Source organism: Tachypleus tridentatus, chromosome 1 (assembly GCF_004210375.1).
Source record: "Tachypleus tridentatus isolate NWPU-2018 chromosome 1, ASM421037v1, whole genome shotgun sequence".
In the NCBI taxonomy this organism is placed as follows: domain Eukaryota; kingdom Metazoa; phylum Arthropoda; class Merostomata; order Xiphosura; family Limulidae; genus Tachypleus; species Tachypleus tridentatus.
Window position 1 is genome coordinate 152,072,339 of NC_134825.1, and position 19,890 is coordinate 152,092,228.

At 34.2% G+C, this 19,890-nt stretch overlaps 1 protein-coding gene across 2 annotated transcripts in view; it reads right to left on the reverse strand.

Moving 5' to 3' along the window:
- The window catches only part of LOC143255865 (frequenin-2-like), a 65,732-nt gene extending 46,121 nt beyond the window's left edge, over positions 1 to 19,611 (reverse strand). The window contains exons 1-3 of one of the 2 annotated variants that reach the window (XM_076512240.1): positions 19,564 to 19,611; positions 18,079 to 18,247; positions 15,804 to 16,165 (exon numbers count right to left, since the gene is read on the reverse strand). In XM_076512240.1, coding sequence (XP_076368355.1) covers positions 15,804 to 15,867 — 64 coding nt within the window. In that variant the 5' untranslated portion in view covers positions 15,868 to 16,165; positions 18,079 to 18,247; positions 19,564 to 19,611. Of the gene's footprint in view, positions 1 to 15,803; positions 16,168 to 18,078; positions 18,248 to 19,563 lie in introns of those variants that run through there. The other variant, XM_076512328.1, reaches the window with a different exon arrangement.
- Positions 19,612 to 19,890: the final 279 nt, after the last annotated feature.

Below are 19,890 nucleotides of genomic sequence, written 5' to 3' on the forward strand. Positions count from 1 at the left end.
CAATTTAACAGTGTTGATATATTAAACAACTATTACAATATTTACCCTTTTTTCAGTTTTCAGATAACTATATGGTATTTCAACACGTTTCTGAAAAATTCGTTCAAATCTAATATTACCATGAACATCAAACGCGGTTTTATTTTATTTTTTATTTTGGACATGTAATTAGTGGTGGTTATATTACCAACTACCAAATATGGATATATTTTGGACATTAATCGTCATCAACAACGCTGTGGAAAACTCTAATTTTCTTTTATTTGATTGATTAGCTTGACGACAGAGCATTTGTTGTTGAAACAGAAACCTCTGTTCACTAAATTAAAAACATAGAGTCAGCTTAACAATACCGCGAGATGTCGAACAGCCTTTATCCTATCTCAACAATAACTTAAGTTCGATCTTCTTGTGACAACATTATAAGGAAGTGATAAACTAAGCGCACTTTTAACAATAAATGAACAAAGACATCAACGATAGAGGAAGAAGTGAAAGGGGTAGGTAGCACGTGCTGACATTATCCAAAATAGGCTTACGTGTTCTGTCTTGTCGCACGCGATAAAATGGAGCAGCAATCATTATTTACAGTTTTCGTTTATTGAATCGTTCATTCAGTATTTAACATTTTTAAGGGCTATCTGGATTTTGGGACCATCTTATAACAGTAGAAACTAAATGACGTGTAATAGAGAATCATTTATAATATTTACCTCATAGTTTTAATACCGTGAAAATTAAGATTACAACCGATATTGAAGTAATTAGAATACTTGTTTGTTTGTTTTTGAATTTCGCGTATAGCTACACGAGGGTTATTTGCGCTAGCCGTCCCTAATTTAGCAGTGTAAGACTAAAGGGAAGGCAGCTAGTCATCACCACCCATCGCCAACTCTTAGGCTACTCTTTTACCAACGAATAGTGGGATTGACCGTCACATTATAATGCCTTCATGACTGAAAGGGCGAGCATGTGTGGTGCGACGAGGATTCGAACCCGCGACCCTCGGATTACGAGTCGAACGCCTCAACCCACCTGGCCATGCCGGGCCCGTTATAAAACTGTTGGAAACAAGATGAATCACACAAAATGTGTACAAATACGTGAATGGACGCGTCGTATTTTGATATTTGTTATTATTCTTGAAATATGATGGCATATAACACTACATAAAGTCCAAATCGTCAAAGAACTATAAGTATCTAAAGTGGTTCGTAATTAAAACAATCTTAATTAAACCTCTAAAACAACAGGGTAATACAGAAGACCCAAAATAGTATATACAACCTAGCTAATTAACTAGTTAACGTAAATATTATAATAAGATACCGCAACAAGCCTATTTGACGTCCTAAATTTGCTGGGTTTTTTGTTGTTGTTTGTTGTTTGTTTTGTTTGTTTGTTTGTTTGATTTGGGGGGTTAGTGTGTGTGTTTTTCCCTAGAATTGTTGTTTAATATTGGTATTTTAAAGCCAAATGGCAACTTAAACGAACATAGGCTAAATGACCACCCCAGTGTTTCTGGTGATAACATTCTTAATTTTGAATTTCTATCCACATAGTAACTAGTCAAAAGCGCTCATCACAGCAGCATCCTTGTTTAGATGGTAAACGTAATTGATTGTTACTTTTATAACACTTCTAAAGCTGAAAATGCATAGCTTGTGCAGCAACATATTGAGGCTCAAACACTGGATTATGTGCAGTCCGTCACACTAGCCAAAAGGCCAAACTCGACCAAATCAATAATTTTAAAATTTTATTTTCTGTATAACTAACATAACATATTTCACAGAGAACATATCTCGCATCATCAAAAAATGGCCTATAGTTACGAAACAGAAACATCATAATATCGAAAAGATAGTTTCTGTCTTGCTTTGCAATTTCAATATATTACTGGTGTTTTAGTACGTTGTATTGAAACAGTTTGTGTATATGTAAATCAACAATCATGTGAAAGCTACAGCCCCTGTAAGTCGCGGTTTGAACAGCATATGTCAAAACCACATTTTGGCTTGGTGTTCATTTGAAGTGTGTATTTATCTTTATAGAGAAGGGTGTGCAACAGCCTATATGAAAAATAATCATACCCTTAGATCATACAGATCGGAGATGTAGATGTTTCAATATGAGGATATGTTTTATAATTACTGGCATTAAAAACAAAGGAATAAGGCGTTCGACTCGTAATCCGAGGATCGCGGATTCGAATCCCGGTCGCACCAAATATAATGTGACGGTCAATCCCACTATTCGTTGGTTAAAGAGTAGGCCAAGAGTTGGCGGTGGATGGTGATGACTAGCTGCCTTCCCTCTAGTCTTACACTGCTAAATTAGAAACGGCTAGCGCAGATAGCCTCTGTGTAGCTTTACGCGAAATTAAAAAAGCAACAACAAACAAACAAAGGAATAAAATCAACTAGAAAGAGACTTGTAACAACTACCGCCACAGAAATGGTAAGTATAGTACGGTGTATTGTATTTTGAGAATCCACAAACATAAAAAACGATGGGAAAAGCCAGCCCACATGTATCAGGGAATAAATAACACTCAAAATAAACCAGAGGGACCTTCACCTGGAAAAGCGTCACATATCACGTGTACACAAAATCGCTTACACAACATATTTACTATCCTTTTAACCGACTTATACCTCAGCCTACTAGAAATTGAAATGGATATTTGCATTTTCCATGTGAACACAAACTGGTCAAATCGTCTTTGGAATTCTGTGTAATCAGAATGTTAGATCTAACGCTGTGAGACTGTTGTTCCCGTATGTTAGATGGATTATGGAATTAAGCAGAGAGGAGGGATGTACTTTGTATCTGACAGCTTTAAGATGGAGCCTTTGACAGTGAAAACTAGTCTGTAAAACTATTTTTAAGATGAATAGTCGTCAGATTGAACATGATATGGACTTTGATGACGTATTCAAGCCCAAAATCGCTTTAATATAACCCAGTCAAACTCTATAGAAGCCACATTTCATGAAAGACATTAAAAGTTATTACAACTGCCATTTCAAAATTAGAGACAATTAACCCACATAACCGTGGAGTAGCATCGCGCGAAAATTCAAAAAACGTTAGTTTCATTAGTTTGAACTATTCGTTGGTAAAAGAGTTGGCGGTGGGTGATGATGTGATGACTAGCCGCCTTCCCTCTTGTCTTACACTGCTAAAGTATAGGCGGCTAGCTCAGATAGCCCTCGTGTAGCTTTTCGCGAAATTCAAAAACCAAATCAAACTGGTTATTTTCTAACCTTTCTAACAAATACTTGAGAAATCTGTAATTGGTGAGCTGCAGTAACATTTGTAAATAACAAGTGCATAAAAACCAAGGCTATTGGGTAATTTCAAGATTGCAATGTTCATCTCAACGTTAATCCTGTTTTCAAGTAACGACCTTCCAAAATGACGCTTGCAGATTAAAATATATCATCGTAAAGTTGCTTATGATATAAATGTAATTGGATATTTAGTAATATTGCTTTATAGCTGTCATCCCATTATTTATTATCGTACCATAGTTTCTAATCAATATCCTTTCCCGTACTTGATCTCTCCATTCCCCAAATATATTATACTGACCGTTACCAGAAGGTCATGCAATCTGATGTTTCATGAAAAAATAGTGCATGATCTTTTACCTAAGCCATTACATTATCAGCATCCTCCTAATTGATGGTATATGTGTATTTTCCCTTTTAAAGAATATAAGTAGTATCCGTGATAAGTCTGAGAAGCTTCAAGCAAATTTTCACAGTAACATAATCGCTTTTATTTCACAATTCATATATATTTGAAATTAGCTTTGTGTTGATATGAAATTTATTATTGAAGTTTTTTTACAGTGAAAATATTTTTACATTAATATACGCCCTTTTATAGAAAGAATTGCATTACATTCGCTAGCCTCGGAGGTATAAGTTTAAACGATATAAAATGCAATTTTATTTAAACTCACTTGATGAAACGTTTCAGAAGATCAAAAATCATGTATGCAAGATTCAATATAACCCAAGGCGGGTCTAAAGAAGTTAAATGCGCTATCCAATAAAACCGTTCTGTGTGCTGTTAGCTAAGCTATATGATAGGTACGACAATAAATTACATTTACTGATGATATGAAGGACTTGAGTGTTGCTAATTGTAAAGAGGGTACTGATAATTTACAAAAGGATTTAGGTCATTTAATGAGTTTAGGAAATAAATGGCAGATGGCTTTTAATTATAATAAATGCAATATCTTGCATGTGGGTTATAATAATATGAATTATAAGTATAAATTGATGAGAATAACCTTAAGAGTATCATGTGCTGTTGTTAGTTGTAGGGCAAATAGGATTTTAGGTTGTATCAACAGAAATATTGAAAACAAGTCTAAAGAGGTTGTAATGTATTTGTATAAGCCACTACTTAAGCGACAGTTGGGTTATTGTGTGAAGTATTGTGCTCTTTACCTCAGAGAGAACATTGAATTGTTGAAAAGGGTTACTAATATTTTTTGCCGTAAATGCAGGGGCTGTCATATGAAGATACATTAATTTAGAGGGTATCTGGTTGAGATGTTTAAAATTGATAATGTTGGTGCATAAACTTAAAGACGAGAACAGTAGGACTATGGGGCACGAATGTCAGTTTTGGCAAAGTATGAGCAATCTTCAGCTAAGTTTTATTTTTCGGATATTATGGAAGCAGTAAATTGATGATAGTTTAGCTTTGCTCACAATTCAAAAACAAACAAATGTATTCGCAATTTACGCATGCTAATCGTTAGGCCACATCCGCCTCCACAGTACACAACATTTTTGGTTGCAAACAATAAAACCACTACATTACGCCAACAGTACACTATACTCTCAATTATAAACAATAAAACCACTACATTACGCCAACAGTACACTATACTCTCAATTATAAACAATAAAACCACTACATTACGCCAACAGTACACTATACACTCAATTATAAACAATAAAACCACTAATTACGCCAACTACACTATACTCTCAATTATAAACAATAAAACCACTACATTACGCCAACAGTACACTATACTTTCAATTATAAACAATAAAACCACTACATTACGCCAACAGTACACTATACTCTCAATTATAAACAATAAAACCACTACATTACGCCAACAGTACACTATACTCTCGATTATAAATCATAAAACCACTACATCATGCCTGTTTCCAGAGGTTTTTTATTTTACAAACAATAAAATGTCGATTGTGTAAAATAATCGTTCAATAGTTTCCTGTTTTGTATTGCTTGTTTTGAATTTCGCACAAAGCCACATGAAGACTATCTGCGCTAACCGTCCCTTATTTAGCAATGTAAGACTAGAGGGAAGGCAGCTAATCATCACCACTCACCGCCAACCCTTGGGCTACTCTTTTACCAACGAATAGTGAAATTGACCGCACTTTATAACTCCCCTACGCCTGAAAGGGCGAGCATGTTTGGTGTGACGGGGATTTGAACCCGCGATTCTCGGATTACGAGTCGAGTGCCTTAACCATCTGACCATGCCCGGGCCCTGTTTTGTATTAGCCAGTTCTTTTATTTACTTTGACTCTGTTCAGTTTTCAAAGTAGGCATTATTATTAGAATTACAATATTTCAACCCATAAAATCGAGTTGCCATCAGTAAACGTTAATCCTGTTCAAAAATAAAATGTTGAAAATATTTTCTTAATAGCAGATTTGGTAGACTTTCCACATTAAGAAAGCTTTAATAATGCAACCATTATAATCAGTTACATAAAAACTATTATATATATAGTATAAGGCAACCTTGATGAAACATAGTACGTTAAAAAACTTTTGTATCTAACGTTTTCTTTTTCACTGACAGAAAATAACTGAACCAATTACTTGTTACCTCTTTGAAAATAATTAGGATATGTTAATACCAAGAAACTGAAGTGGAAAGAACAAATATTCCAAAATCAAGTAATGTTGTCGAAAGTAGATATTAAAGACAATTACGTGTCTGACGTACAGGGTTAACGCTCTACATCTGATATATAATTTTTCTCTAGTGATGCAATGAAAAGAATACAGTTTGTCAGATAGACTGTTATTTGTGAAATGTATTCAGCCCTTCCCAGATTTTGAAATGATAGAATACAGGAGAGAGAGAGAGAGCTATTCAACTGCAACCACCGCCAACTGTTGTTCTAGTCTACTTGAATAATAACGTGTAAGCGTCAATCTTGTGACGCACCCTTGACCCCCAAAGTACTGAACGTTATTGTGTGAACTATGGAATCTTTAGATCCACAGTCAGGAACATTAGTCACAAAAACAAAACAGGTATACATACATTCTTGATGAACACACATATATGTAGTATTTTAGAACGTTTTAACAACAAATCACCTCGATATATACAACACACTTTCAGTTTTCCAACTTTGTAAATGTGCTCCCTGAATACAGGTTTTTTTAATAAACCTTCAGCTTGTTTCTAATTTAACCAAACATATTATCCAAGTAAAATCCGACAACCATGCATCTATGGGCACTTATTTAAATATTAAAATCGTTCTATAGGTGTACAGTCTTTCTTTAGGCCTGGCATGGTCAAGCGCGTAAGGCATGCGACTCGTAATCCGAGGGTCGCGGGTTCTCGCCCGCGTCGCGCCAAACATGCTCGCCCTCCCTGCCGTGGGGGCGTTATAATGTGACGGTCAGTCCCACTATTCGTTGGTAAAAGAGTAGCCCAAGAGTTGGCGGTGGGTAGTGATGACTAGCTACCTTCCCTCTAGTCTTACACTGCTAAATTAGGGACGGCTAGCACAGATAGCCCTCGAGTAGCTTTGCGCGAAATTCAAAACAAGCCACACCAAACGCTTGGAATATGTCAGACGCAGTAATAGTTGATAAACTATTTGTCTTATGAAATTGTTGGAGCGCCAACTGTTTCGTTGTCAGTCAGATAAATTGGTTCACAATTTTGATCAGTTTTATTTAAGTCACTACAAATCACTGCTGAGTTTAGGAGTCATTAACACCACATTATTTATCTATTTTAACACCAAAACGTTAATCTGTTAACAAAATGTTCGTTTACTTTTTAATTCCTCTTGCTAATTTCCCTTTTTCCTTTATTGCTCTGTTGTTTGTTCAAATGTTTGTTTGAATACTTTCTCATACATATATATATATTAGTGAAATTTGTTTTTGTGTTAGCTCCTTTTTTATCTAATTGGATTATCTAGTATTTTTTGTCATGATAAGAAAACGTCATTACTTTATTAGAATGTAAATATACTTTCAAAATATTTGTCCCAAATATGCTCGCCCCTTCAGCCGGGGGGGGGCGTTATAATGTGACGGTCAATCACACGTTTCTTTGGTAAAAGAGTAGCCCATTTGGCGATGGATGGTGGTGACTAGCTACCTTCTCTCTAGTCTTACACTGCTAAATTAGGGACAGCTAGCGCAGAATAGCCTTCGTGTAGCTTTGCGTGAAATTCAAAACAAACAAACGAAGCTGTTGACTAACTGTCTTCCTCAAGGCATATCAGTTCAAACTTCGGTTTGCTAGCACAGATAACCCGTATGCAAATATTCACAAAAATCAAAGTAAACAAACAGAATATTTTGATCTAATAAATTTTTTTTTTTTAATAATTATTAGGTAACTGTGTCTTCTTTAATTCATTATGTATATATATCATCTACGTTATGTACGCAAACCTGTTACATATATGAAACAATAAGCACCTGTTCTAAGTCAGTTGTATATAGTTATAGGCAGCCCGGCATGTCCTGGTGGTCAAGGCAATCGACTCGTAATCTGGAGGTCGCTGGTTTGAATCCCCATCACACCAAACATGCTAGCCCTTTCAGCCGTGGGGGCGTTGTAATGTGCGGTGAATCTCACTATTCTTTGAAAAAAGAGTTGCCCAAGAGTTGGCGGTGGGTGGTGATGACCAGCTGCCACTAGTCTTACACTGCTAAATTAGAGATGGCTAGCACAGATAGGGTAGCTTTGCGCGAAATTCAAAAACAGACAGTTATATAGTTATATCAAAACATTTTAACCACAAGAAACTTGGAAATAAATAGACGCTCAAATAATTCATTTGTGTCTTACAATGAGAATTTCATTAACTGTTTAGGATCTTTAATTTTAAAAATGCCTCTCCAGTGGCATAGAAGTATATCTGCGGACTTGCGACACTGGAACCAGAGTTTTAATACCCGTGGTGGAAACATTGCAAATAGTCCATAGAGCAGCCTTGTACTTAACTACAAATAAACAAATAAATTATTGAAAAAATATACATTGAATATGCTCAAGTGATTAAAACGACCACACCGTTTGTGATTTATGAGTTATGCAATATGGTTTTAACGTTGAAAAAACAACAAATACTTCTCTAACTCTGCTAGTAAATATTTTATTGTTCTTAAAACTGTTAAACACAATTTGATAAATTCAGCCATGTTCTATGACAACACAATTTGATAAATTCAGCCGTTCTCTATGACAGCACAGTTTGATAAATTCAGCCATGTTCTATGACAGCACAATTTGATAAATTCAGCCATGTTCTATGACAGCACAATTTGATAAATTCAGCCATGTCCTATGGCAACACAATTTGATAAATTCAGCCGTTCTCTATGACAGCACAGTTTGATAAATTCAGACATGTTCTATGACAGCACAATTTGATAAATTCAGCCATGTTCTATGCCAACACAATTTGATAAATTCATCCGTTCTCTATGACAGCACAGTTTGATAAATTCATCTGTTCTCTATGACAGCACAGTTTGATAAATTCAGGCATGTTCTATGACAGCACAATTTGATAAATTCAGCCGTTTTCTATGCCAGCACAGTTTGATAAATTCAGCCGTTCTCTATGACAGCACAGTTTGATAAATTCAGACATGTTCTATGACAGCACAATTTGATAAATTCAGCCATGTTCTATGCCAACACAATTTAATAAATTCATCCATTCTCTATGACAGCACAGTTTGATAAATTCATCTGTTCTCTATGACAGCACAGTTTGATAAATTCAGGCATGTTCTATGACAGCACAATATGATAAATTCAGCCGTTTTCTATGACAGCACAGTTTGATAAATTCAGCCGTTCTCTATGACAGCACAGTTTGATAAATTCAGCCATGTTCTATGACAGCACAATATGATAAATTCAGCCGTTCTCTATGACAGCACAGTTTCATAAATTCATCTGTTCTCTATGACAGCACAATATGATAAATTCAGCCATGTTCTATGACAGCACAATTTGATAAATTCAACCATGTTTTATGGCAACACAATTTGATAAATTCAGCCGTTCTCTATGACAGCACAGTTTGATAAATTCAGACATGTTCTATGACAGCACAATTTGATAAATTCAGCCATGTTCTATGCCAACACAATTTGATAAATTCATCCGTTCTCTATGACAGCACAGTTTGATAAATTCATCTGTTCTCTATGACAGCACAGTTTGATAAATTCAGGCATGTTCTATGACAGCACAATATGATAAATTCAGCCATGTTCTATGACAACACAATTTGATAAATTAAGCCGTTCTCTATGACAGCACAGTTTGATAAATTCAGCTGTTCTCTATGACAGCACAGTTTGATAAATTCAGCCATGTTCTATGGCAACACAATTTGATAAATTCAGCCGTTCTCTATGACAGCACAGTTTGATAAATTCAGGCATGTTCTATGACAGAACAATATGATAAATTTAGCCATGTTCTATGACAACACAATTTGATAAATTCAGCCGTTCTCTATGACAGCACAGTTTGATAAATTCAGCTGTTCTCTATGACAGCACAATTTGATAAATTCAGCCATGTTCTATGACAACACAATTTGATAAATTCAGCCGTTCTCTATGACAGCACAGTTTGATAAATTCAGACATGTTCTATGACAGCACAATTTGATAAATTCAGCCATGTTCTATGCCAACACAATTTGATAAATTCATCCGTTCTCTATGACAGCACAGTTTGATAAATTCATCTGTTCTCTATGACAGCACAGTTTGATAAATTCAGGCATGTTCTATGACAGCACAATATGATAAATTCAGCCATGTTCTATGACAACACAATTTGATAAATTAAGCCGTTCTCTATGACAGCACAGTTTGATAAATTCAGCTGTTCTCTATGACAGCACAGTTTGATAAATTCAGCCATGTTCTATGGCAACACAATTTGATAAATTCAGCCGTTCTCTATGACAGCACAGTTTGATAAATTCAGGCATGTTCTATGACAGAACAATATGATAAATTTAGCCATGTTCTATGACAACACAATTTGATAAATTCAGCCGTTCTCTATGACAGCACAATATGATAAATTCAGCCATGTTCTATGACAGCACAATTTGATAAATTCAACCATGTTTTATGGCAACACAATTTGATAAATTCAGCCGTTCTCTATGACAGCACAGTTTGATAAATTCAGACATGTTCTATGACAGCACAATTTGATAAATTCAGCCATGTTCTATGCCAACACAATTTGATAAATTCATCCGTTCTCTATGACAGCACAGTTTGATAAATTCATCTGTTCTCTATGACAGCACAGTTTGATAAATTCAGGCATGTTCTATGACAGCACAATATGATAAATTCAGCCATGTTCTATGACAACACAATTTGATAAATTAAGCCGTTCTCTATGACAGCACAGTTTGATAAATTCAGCTGTTCTCTATGACAGCACAGTTTGATAAATTCAGCCATGTTCTATGGCAACACAATTTGATAAATTCAGCCGTTCTCTATGACAGCACAGTTTGATAAATTCAGGCATGTTCTATGACAGAACAATATGATAAATTTAGCCATGTTCTATGACAACACAATTTGATAAATTCAGCCGTTCTCTATGACAGCACAGTTTGATAAATTCAGCTGTTCTCTATGACAGCACAATTTGATAAATTCAGCCATGTTCTATGACAACACAATTTGATAAATTCAGCCGTTCTCTATGACAGCACAGTTTGATAAATTCAGCCATGTTCTATGATAGCACAATTTGATAAATTCAGCCGTTCTCTATGACAGCACAGTTTGATAAATTCTGCTGTTCTCTATGACAGCACAGTTTGATAAATTCAGGCATGTTCTATGACAACACAATTTGATAAATTCAGCCGTTCTCTGTGACAGCACAGTTTGATAAATTCAGCCATGTTCTATGACAGCACAATTTGATAAATTCAGCCATGTTCTATGACAGCACAATTTGATAAATTCAGCCATGTTCTATGGCAACACAATTTGATAAATTCAGCCGTTCTCTATGACAGCACAGTTTGATAAATTCAGACATGTTCTATGACAGCACAATTTGATAAATTCAGCCATGTTCTATGCCAACACAATTTGATAAATTCATCCGTTCTCTATGACAGCACAGTTTGATAAATTCATCTGTTCTCTATGACAGCACAGTTTGATAAATTCAGGCATGTTCTATGACAGCACAATTTGATAAATTCAGCCGTTTTCTATGACAGCACAGTTTGATAAATTCAGCCGTTCTCTATGACAGCACAGTTTGATAAATTCAGACATGTTCTATGACAGCACAATTTGATAAATTCAGCCATGTTCTATGCCAACACAATTTGATAAATTCATCCGTTCTCTATGACAGCACAGTTTGATAAATTCATCTGTTCTCTATGACAGCACAGTTTGATAAATTCAGGCATGTTCTATGACAGCACAATATGATAAATTCAGCCATGTTCTATGACAACACAATTTGATAAATTCAGCCGTTCTCTATGACAGCACAGTTTGATAAATTCAGCCATGTTCTATGGCAACACAATTTGATAAATTCAGCCGTTCTCTATGACAGCACAGTTTGATAAATTCAGCTGTTCTCTATGACAGCACAGTTTGATAAATTCAGCTGTTCTCTATGACAGCACAATTTGATAAATTCAGCCATGTTCTATGACAACACAATTTGATAAATTCAGCCGTTCTCTATGACAGCACAGTTTGATAAATTCATCTGTTCTCTATGACAGCACAGTTTGATAAATTCAGGCATGTTCTATGACAACACAATTTGATAAATTCAGCCGTTCTCTGTGACAGCACAGTTTGATAAATTCAGTCATGTTCTATGCCAACACAGTTTGATAAATTCAGCCGTTCTCTATGACAGCACAGTTTGATAAATTCAGGCATGTTCGAAGACAGCACAATTTGATAAATTCAGCCATGTTCTGTGACAACACAATTTGATAAATTCAGCCGTTCTCTATTACAGCACAGTTTGATAAAATTAACCGTGTTCTATGACATTTTCAATGATTGTTTGAACTGTTAACACGTTGTGTATTTCTTTTTATCAAGGTTTTAAACAATCAATTTCAAAAATATTTAGTATCAAGATACTAGGAGATAAAACAAACAGAAAAACTCTGGGTCAACATTTGCCGAATGAAATTTTTATTTTATTTTTTTACATGTTCCAATCTCAAGCATGTGCTCAGGTAGGAGTGAATGGTGGGTGTGCTTTCACAACTTACTTGTTTTCATATACGTATAACACGTTTTAAAAGTGCAAAATCAGACTCAGATACCATCAAAATGCACCATTTTAACGAAAATATTTCCGAAAGGGTATTTCCCCTGGGATCCTTAGTCTGGCTTCGCAACTAATTTTCAATTTTATCCAACGTGGAATTTTATAAATTCTGCTGATATGACACTAGGGTGGCCAGATTTTCATGTTTTTGGAATGTTTTCCTAATGAACTGATAAATCCTTTGGGGTCACTAAATGTTTCGTGTTTTTATCAATAGCCTGTCACGTTTTTGTACTTCTTTTCAGTACTATGAGCTTCTGACAACCTTTCTCAACAGATAAGATTTCTATACTCTGATGATTCAGCATAGCCGTTACTCTAAAGTTGGCTTAAGCATGCTGCAGTAGACGATGTGATGTTATTGTCATATATAACACTGAGCAGCTGATTTTCCAGACGCCAAAACAAAATGAGACAGTTGAATGTAAATAACAGGTGATGTTCACAATCGATGTTCGATTTTCAAATCGTGAAGCGTTTATTTAAACTCAGAGAAGAACATAAATTATTGTTGTTCAGAATGCTACACCAGTCTTATAGCCAACAATATGTTTCTCGAAAAACTCACTCATTTGTAGCAATAATAATATAAGTAAATAACTAAAAATATTATTTCTTGCTATTGTATTTAAGTTTTTAAGATCTGAAATCTAAGTGAATTCCTATTTTATGATTTGAAAATCTGATCACCCTATATAGGATTAAAATTGGTTTTGACCTAGATTATGAAATATTGATGTTTTCAAACTATGCAGAACAGCTACGTATGCAAAACGACTCGTATTTAATTATATTTTAATGGTATTCTTTTTTTACACGACTAATAACATTCAGTAATAATTTCCTCAATTTGTTGTAAGGTTTGAAGAATCATAACTACAGAAAAACTTGTTGTTTGAACCATCAAGTTTCTGCATAGCTTAAACTAATATTTTACTTAACCAACTAAATTTTTAAGTGAGCTGCAGAAGTTTGTTTGTTTTGAATTTCGCGCCAAGCTACTCTATGGCTATCTGCATTAGCCGTCTCTAATTCTGCAGTGTAAGACTAGAGGGAAGGCAGTTAGTCATAACCACCCACTGCCAACTCTTGGGCTACTCTTTTACCAACCAATAGTGGGATTGACCATCACATTATAACACCCCCACGGCTGAAAGGACGACATGTTGGGTGTGACGGGGATTCGAACCCGGGATCCTCAAGTTACGAGTCGAGAGTCTTAACCACCTAGCCATGCCGGACCAACTTCAGAGGTAAGTTGGATAAATAGTTGTTTGTTTGTTTTCTTCTCGTCTTAAACACAAACCTCAAAAAGAGCTATGTTTGCCTCAAGAACGACCCCTGAATTCTAGCGTTATAAATACTCCAGCTTACCATTGAACAGGGATATATACTGATTGTCTCCAAATATGTATAGAACAAACAGTGTTTTAGTTAGTTATTTCACTAAAATTATGTTATCAGTACATCGGTAAGAATAAATTCCAAGATTGGCAATCCTACACCGAACTACTGGAACATGAACCAGACAAATAAAACGTTTCCAGAAATAATACGCTTTCAAAAATGTTATCAGATAAATTAAATGTGCATTTCAGATTTAAAAAATCTATTATATTATTAAAGATTTTCAGCATAAAAACACAACTGATTCAAAGTGATATCACTACACCAAACCAAACAATCACAAAATGTAAGCGTAAACCAAACTACAAGAAAAGTCATAGCTTTATATCAACAATCAAGTTTGATAACCATGGCAAATGAATTTGTAGTTAAAATTCTAAATTGTGTTTCCAAGTCTGTATGTTAGAACACTTTGTTTCAATGATTATCTGTATATGTAAAACACTTTGTTTCAAAGATTATCTGGACATGTAGAACACTTTGTTTCAAAGATTATCTGGACATGTAAAACACTTTGTTTCAATGATTATCTGGATATGTAGAACACTTTGTTTCAAAGATTATCTGGATATGTAGAACACTTTTTTTCAAAGATTATCTGGATATGTAGAACACTTTTTTTCAAAGATTATCTGGATATGTAGAACACTTTGTTTCAATGATTATCTGGATATGTAGAACACTTTGTTTCAGTGATTATCTGGATATGTAGAACACTTTGTTTCAATGATTATCTGGATATGTAGAACACTTTGTTTCAGTGATTATCTGGATATGTAGAACACTTTGTTTCAGTGATTATCTGGATATGTAGAACACTTTGTTTCAATGATTACCTGGATATGTAGAACACTTTGTTTCAGTGATTATCTGGATATGTAGAACACTTTGTTTCAATGATTATCTGGATATGTAGAACACTTTGTCTCAGTGATTATCTGGATATGTAGAACACTTTGTTTCAGTGATTATCTGGATATGTAGAACACTTTGTTTCAGTGATTATCTGGATATGTAGAACACTTTGTTTCAATTATTATCTGGATATGTATACACAGTTGCTTGTGTGAATATGTACAAATGTATAATTTCCTACATTTTTAAGCATTATTGTTGCCACTCAACTGATAACTGCTTTACTGTTTTAAATATCCGAATATTTGGTTATCTTCCATGTCACGGCGAAATTTGACATTTTGACTTTATAAATAAAAATTTATAAAACCGATGATTTTATTTGATAATCTCATAATTTCCACAAACAAGCTTCATTACGAGCAACAATGAGTGTCTGACAGACAGACACATTTGATATTTAGTGTTTCTCTACTGTTATTTAACAGAACAATGAAGAAATGAAAAGAAGAACCCGAATGATTGTACGGCGTATCATCAGATGAGAAGTAAGGGTTATCCTCTAAAATAAAGACGAACTTTCTCATATAGCTAGTGTTAACTCAGTTATTAAATGTTAGCATTGCAGAGCGTGTGACTGTTTTTTTATTCTTGCGAATTCATATATTTGATTTAAGAATCAAGCATTTCGGTGGTTATGCGTTACGAGTTCTGTAAGTTTTTGGAAAAAATAACTTAGAAATATTGTAAGTTACCATAACCAAAAGGCAAGTAAATTCAGATCAGCATTTACCTTATGCACGGAACAAATAAGTTAGTTTTCCTAAATCCAAATATTATGCTTACCTTAACAGTTTTTATTCATAGAAGTACTACTTACAATAGGTTTCTTCCACAAGCTTTGATACAACTTCATTCTTCAGTTTACTGTTTTTCTTTCCCATGGAAACCGATTTTTAATCTGTCAACAGTTCGCTAGAATCACCAGCTAACTGTGTGGCGCGGAGTGGTGCCGTCAACTCTCGTCCTCAGCTTTCCTTCGATTATAATAGAACTAAACTGCCCCCAATACTTTGCTTACTTTTACGTTCAATAGCAAACGGAAAGGAGATGACAACGCTGGTGACGTACAAATTTCGAATGGATGAGATGCTTGTCGTTACGCTAATGAAAAACTCGGACTTCACAGGAAATTAGCGTTTTTGACCAAACACCAGCTTGTCCGTATTTTTGCCAACCTAACTGTTTGGAAAGTATTATATAAATATATGCTTTCTATTTTTAACACCCTTAAAGATGATTAAATTTTTAAAGTAAAAAATTACATACACAGAAAAAATGCTTTTAGGAAACTGCACAAAGTTTATTTTAATGGCACTGTTGTTCGCTATACTGACAGTGAGACTGAGAGTGAGAGGCATAACCCACGTGTTTACTGACTGTATATCGATGTACTTAATCGATTACACAGATAAATAAAAAAAGTATATTACATAAAGAAAAATATATGTAATTTATCCCTTTTAATAACTTAATTACTGAATAATATTACACCCTAGTGTCACACTCACATTTCTTATATTTGTAATGGAAATAGAGTGATTAATAATTTTGAAACGTCTATTCGTTTTGTTTTGTTTGTGTTTTTTTATTTGTTACCAAAATTATTTTAAAGAATTGTCATAGTGCTTATAAAATATACATTATAATATTAAAAAATTACACTATCAAATAATAAACTAATTAACCCTTAATATAGATTTATTAAGAATTAAGATCATGTCGCCTTTAATCTTAAATGTAAATTTAAGAGTCAAGATCATTACACTTTTAACCTTTAATATAGATTTATTAAGAATCAAGATCATGGCGCATTTAACCTTTAATGTAGATTTATTAAGAAACAAAATCATGAATCGTCTTAATTAAAGTTAAAACTTATTTATTTGGCAAACCGTTTTTATACACGTGATTTCTGCATGACGCGATCATAGCACAATCTGATTGAAACTCCGTCATAATTAAGCCTTGTGTCAACTCATACACCATAAAAGGATATACAACATGTATCGTAGTGACAATCATCATAGTCTTTAAGTTTTGTATGAGACATATAACAAAGATATGAATTTCCTGAACTTTCTTAATTAAACACGAGATCTGTATTCATTTAAACTTATTTAGATCACAAGATAGAAAACAAATTAAAACACTTTCTCCCAGAAACATATAGTATAAAAATGATTATCGTATATTCTCATATATTTAAAATATCATTTTGTTAAATTACGTTTTTTTCTCTAAACTATAAAACTCAAATTAGCAAGAACTTTAAAGCTGACATAAAACAAATTCAATGTTTGTTTTTGTTCCTATCTAGTGATTAACATATCGAATTGCGAATTTCCAGGTTAATGGCTCGCTTTCTACTCTTACAAAACCGTGCACTGTAGTTTGAGGCCGTGGGTGCGTTATTAAAGTGACAGTCAAATGCCACTATTTTATTGGAGTAGCTTAGGAGCTTAAAGTGAGTGCTGTTGAATACAGGTCTCTTCTCTGGTCAATCATTTCAAAATCAGGAATAGTTAGGGTACAATACTCTTGTGTGACTTGGCGCAATTTTCCAAAACAAATAAGCTGTATATTCTTTACAAGTAAAAATAAAATAAAAAAGAAATTTCGAGTTATTAATTATACTTAATTTTGTGAAGCTCTTAACATATTTTACTCGTCTTCATATTCTCAATAACATGAAGTATTCTGATAAAAGACTTACTAGCGTTTCATACACTTTCCTTCGTAATCTAGTGTTTATCATGATGTCGAACAACAACTTATGTAAACAATATTTTGATTCCTTGGTTTGTTTGTTTGTTTCTTGAATTTCGCGCAAAGCTACTCGAGGGCTAAGTGTGCTAGCCGTCCCTAGTTTAGCAGTATAAGACTAGAGGAAAACAGCTAGTCATCACCACCCACCGCCAACTCTTGGGCTACTCCTTTACCGACGAATAGTGGGATTGACCCTCACCTTATAAAGCTGAAAGGGCGAGCATGTTTAGTGCAACGGGGAGTCAAACACCTTAGCCCACCTGGCCATGCCGGGCCTGATTCCTTGGTAAATAACAGTTTATTTTATATATCCGAAGTTTACTTACCAGATATAGGTAGAGATGTCAATTAGTAAACATGGATGGAGGTTTACACTTGGCTTACCAAAAGACTCCATATAACTGTTCCCAGGTAAGCTCGCAGTAAATTTACGGATTTGCAACGCGGTTTGGTTCCCAGCGTTGACCACAGCGGTTAGTCTAATGTGGTTTTGCTCTAAAAGACAAAACATATAAGTATCCTATTTTATTTCAGCTCGAATACCAATCATAATAGTGTCATTATATACCAGAGAGTTTGCTGCGTAACTTTAAGAGAGATAAATTTAACATTATTCCTCGTTCCTCTGGTGACTCACCTATGAGTTTACTGGCTTATAATCTTAAAATTTCGGATTAGATTCAGATTAGAATATAGTTCATTGAATAACCTTGCACCAAAAAAAATCCCTTTAGTAAACTCACTTTGTGATACCTTAAATTAAAAAAAAACAGATGAGGTATATAGTTTTTCCTTAACGTTTCATTAAGATTTTGTATTCATAAGATCAACAACGGTTGAATAATAATAATAATCGCATAGAGCATTTCAATTTCCGATTTCATTCTCAAGAGCTTCTCCTGAATAAGACTAAAGAAATTCTGAAGATACACAAAACTTAGAGAAGTATAATATAACAGTTATTAAATATTGAGCGTAAGATAATTTTCCAATAGGAACACAATGTTTGAATGGAGTTTGATTATTTAATTAGAAATGATTACCTATATTGTTGTTTTTATAAAAAATATATATCGATTACAATAAGGTATATTTTAAACGTTTTTAAAGTATAAATCAATGAAGTGCTTATCAGAAAAATAGTGACTTTTTTCTCAGTCCTTGTGCTTTCATTGTATCTCTCAGTTGTATGAAATATATTGTCTTCTCCATTTACTATGAATTATCTTAACTTCCAGAAATATTTATTCCAAATTTACAAACGAAGAGATTGTTGAATACATTTTAATAAAAATTACAGTTGATAATTCAGCTTCAAACTGGTTTGTACAAAAGAATTATTGAGGCGCAAAACTCAATAATACATATTAGATTTGAAAAATGGAAGTGTCGACAAACAAATAAATCAAGTCGATTGAACCACGTTGAAGAAATGTACGTCGCACTCTTAAATTTTAAAAAAACAAAACAGAGTCAGCAAGTACGTACTTTGAAATTAATCTCTGTTAACGTTGCGCTACCTTGAGCAAAATCTTAAACAAAAAATAAATAAACTGTTTGTGTTTGAAGTTTGCGCAAAGCTACACGAGGGCTATCTGCGCTAGCCGTTCCTAGTTTAGCAGTGTAAGACGAGAAACGGAAAAATATATATATACAGACAATTCAACATTCTATGTATTAATAAAAACATGGGCTTGATAAAAGATGGAACTTATCTTACTTAATATTAGAGAGGGAATCGGGGAATGCCATTTATCTCAGAAATGAGGCTGGCCGTTACCCTTCTACTATTTTGAACAAGAATTTCTTACCCGATGCAAAAGTAAACTGGAGCTGCGCGTGTCATTAAACGGCACTTTCGCTTGACGTAACTAACTGTATTTCGCCGCTGACTTCCTCACTTATTTGAACTCACATTCGCGAAAATTAGGAAGTCAATTTAAAACATCTGCCAAACTTTAACGGGTCGTCCGATTGTTTATCCATTCAAACTAAATGCTTGGAGACCTCAAAGTTTTTTTTTTTTTTAAGTTAGGCACAAAGCTACACAACGGATGTACCGAAACCCGATTTCTAGCGTTGTAAGTCAACAATGATACCGTTGTGCCAGCTAACTTACTTTTTTTTAAATTCCATGC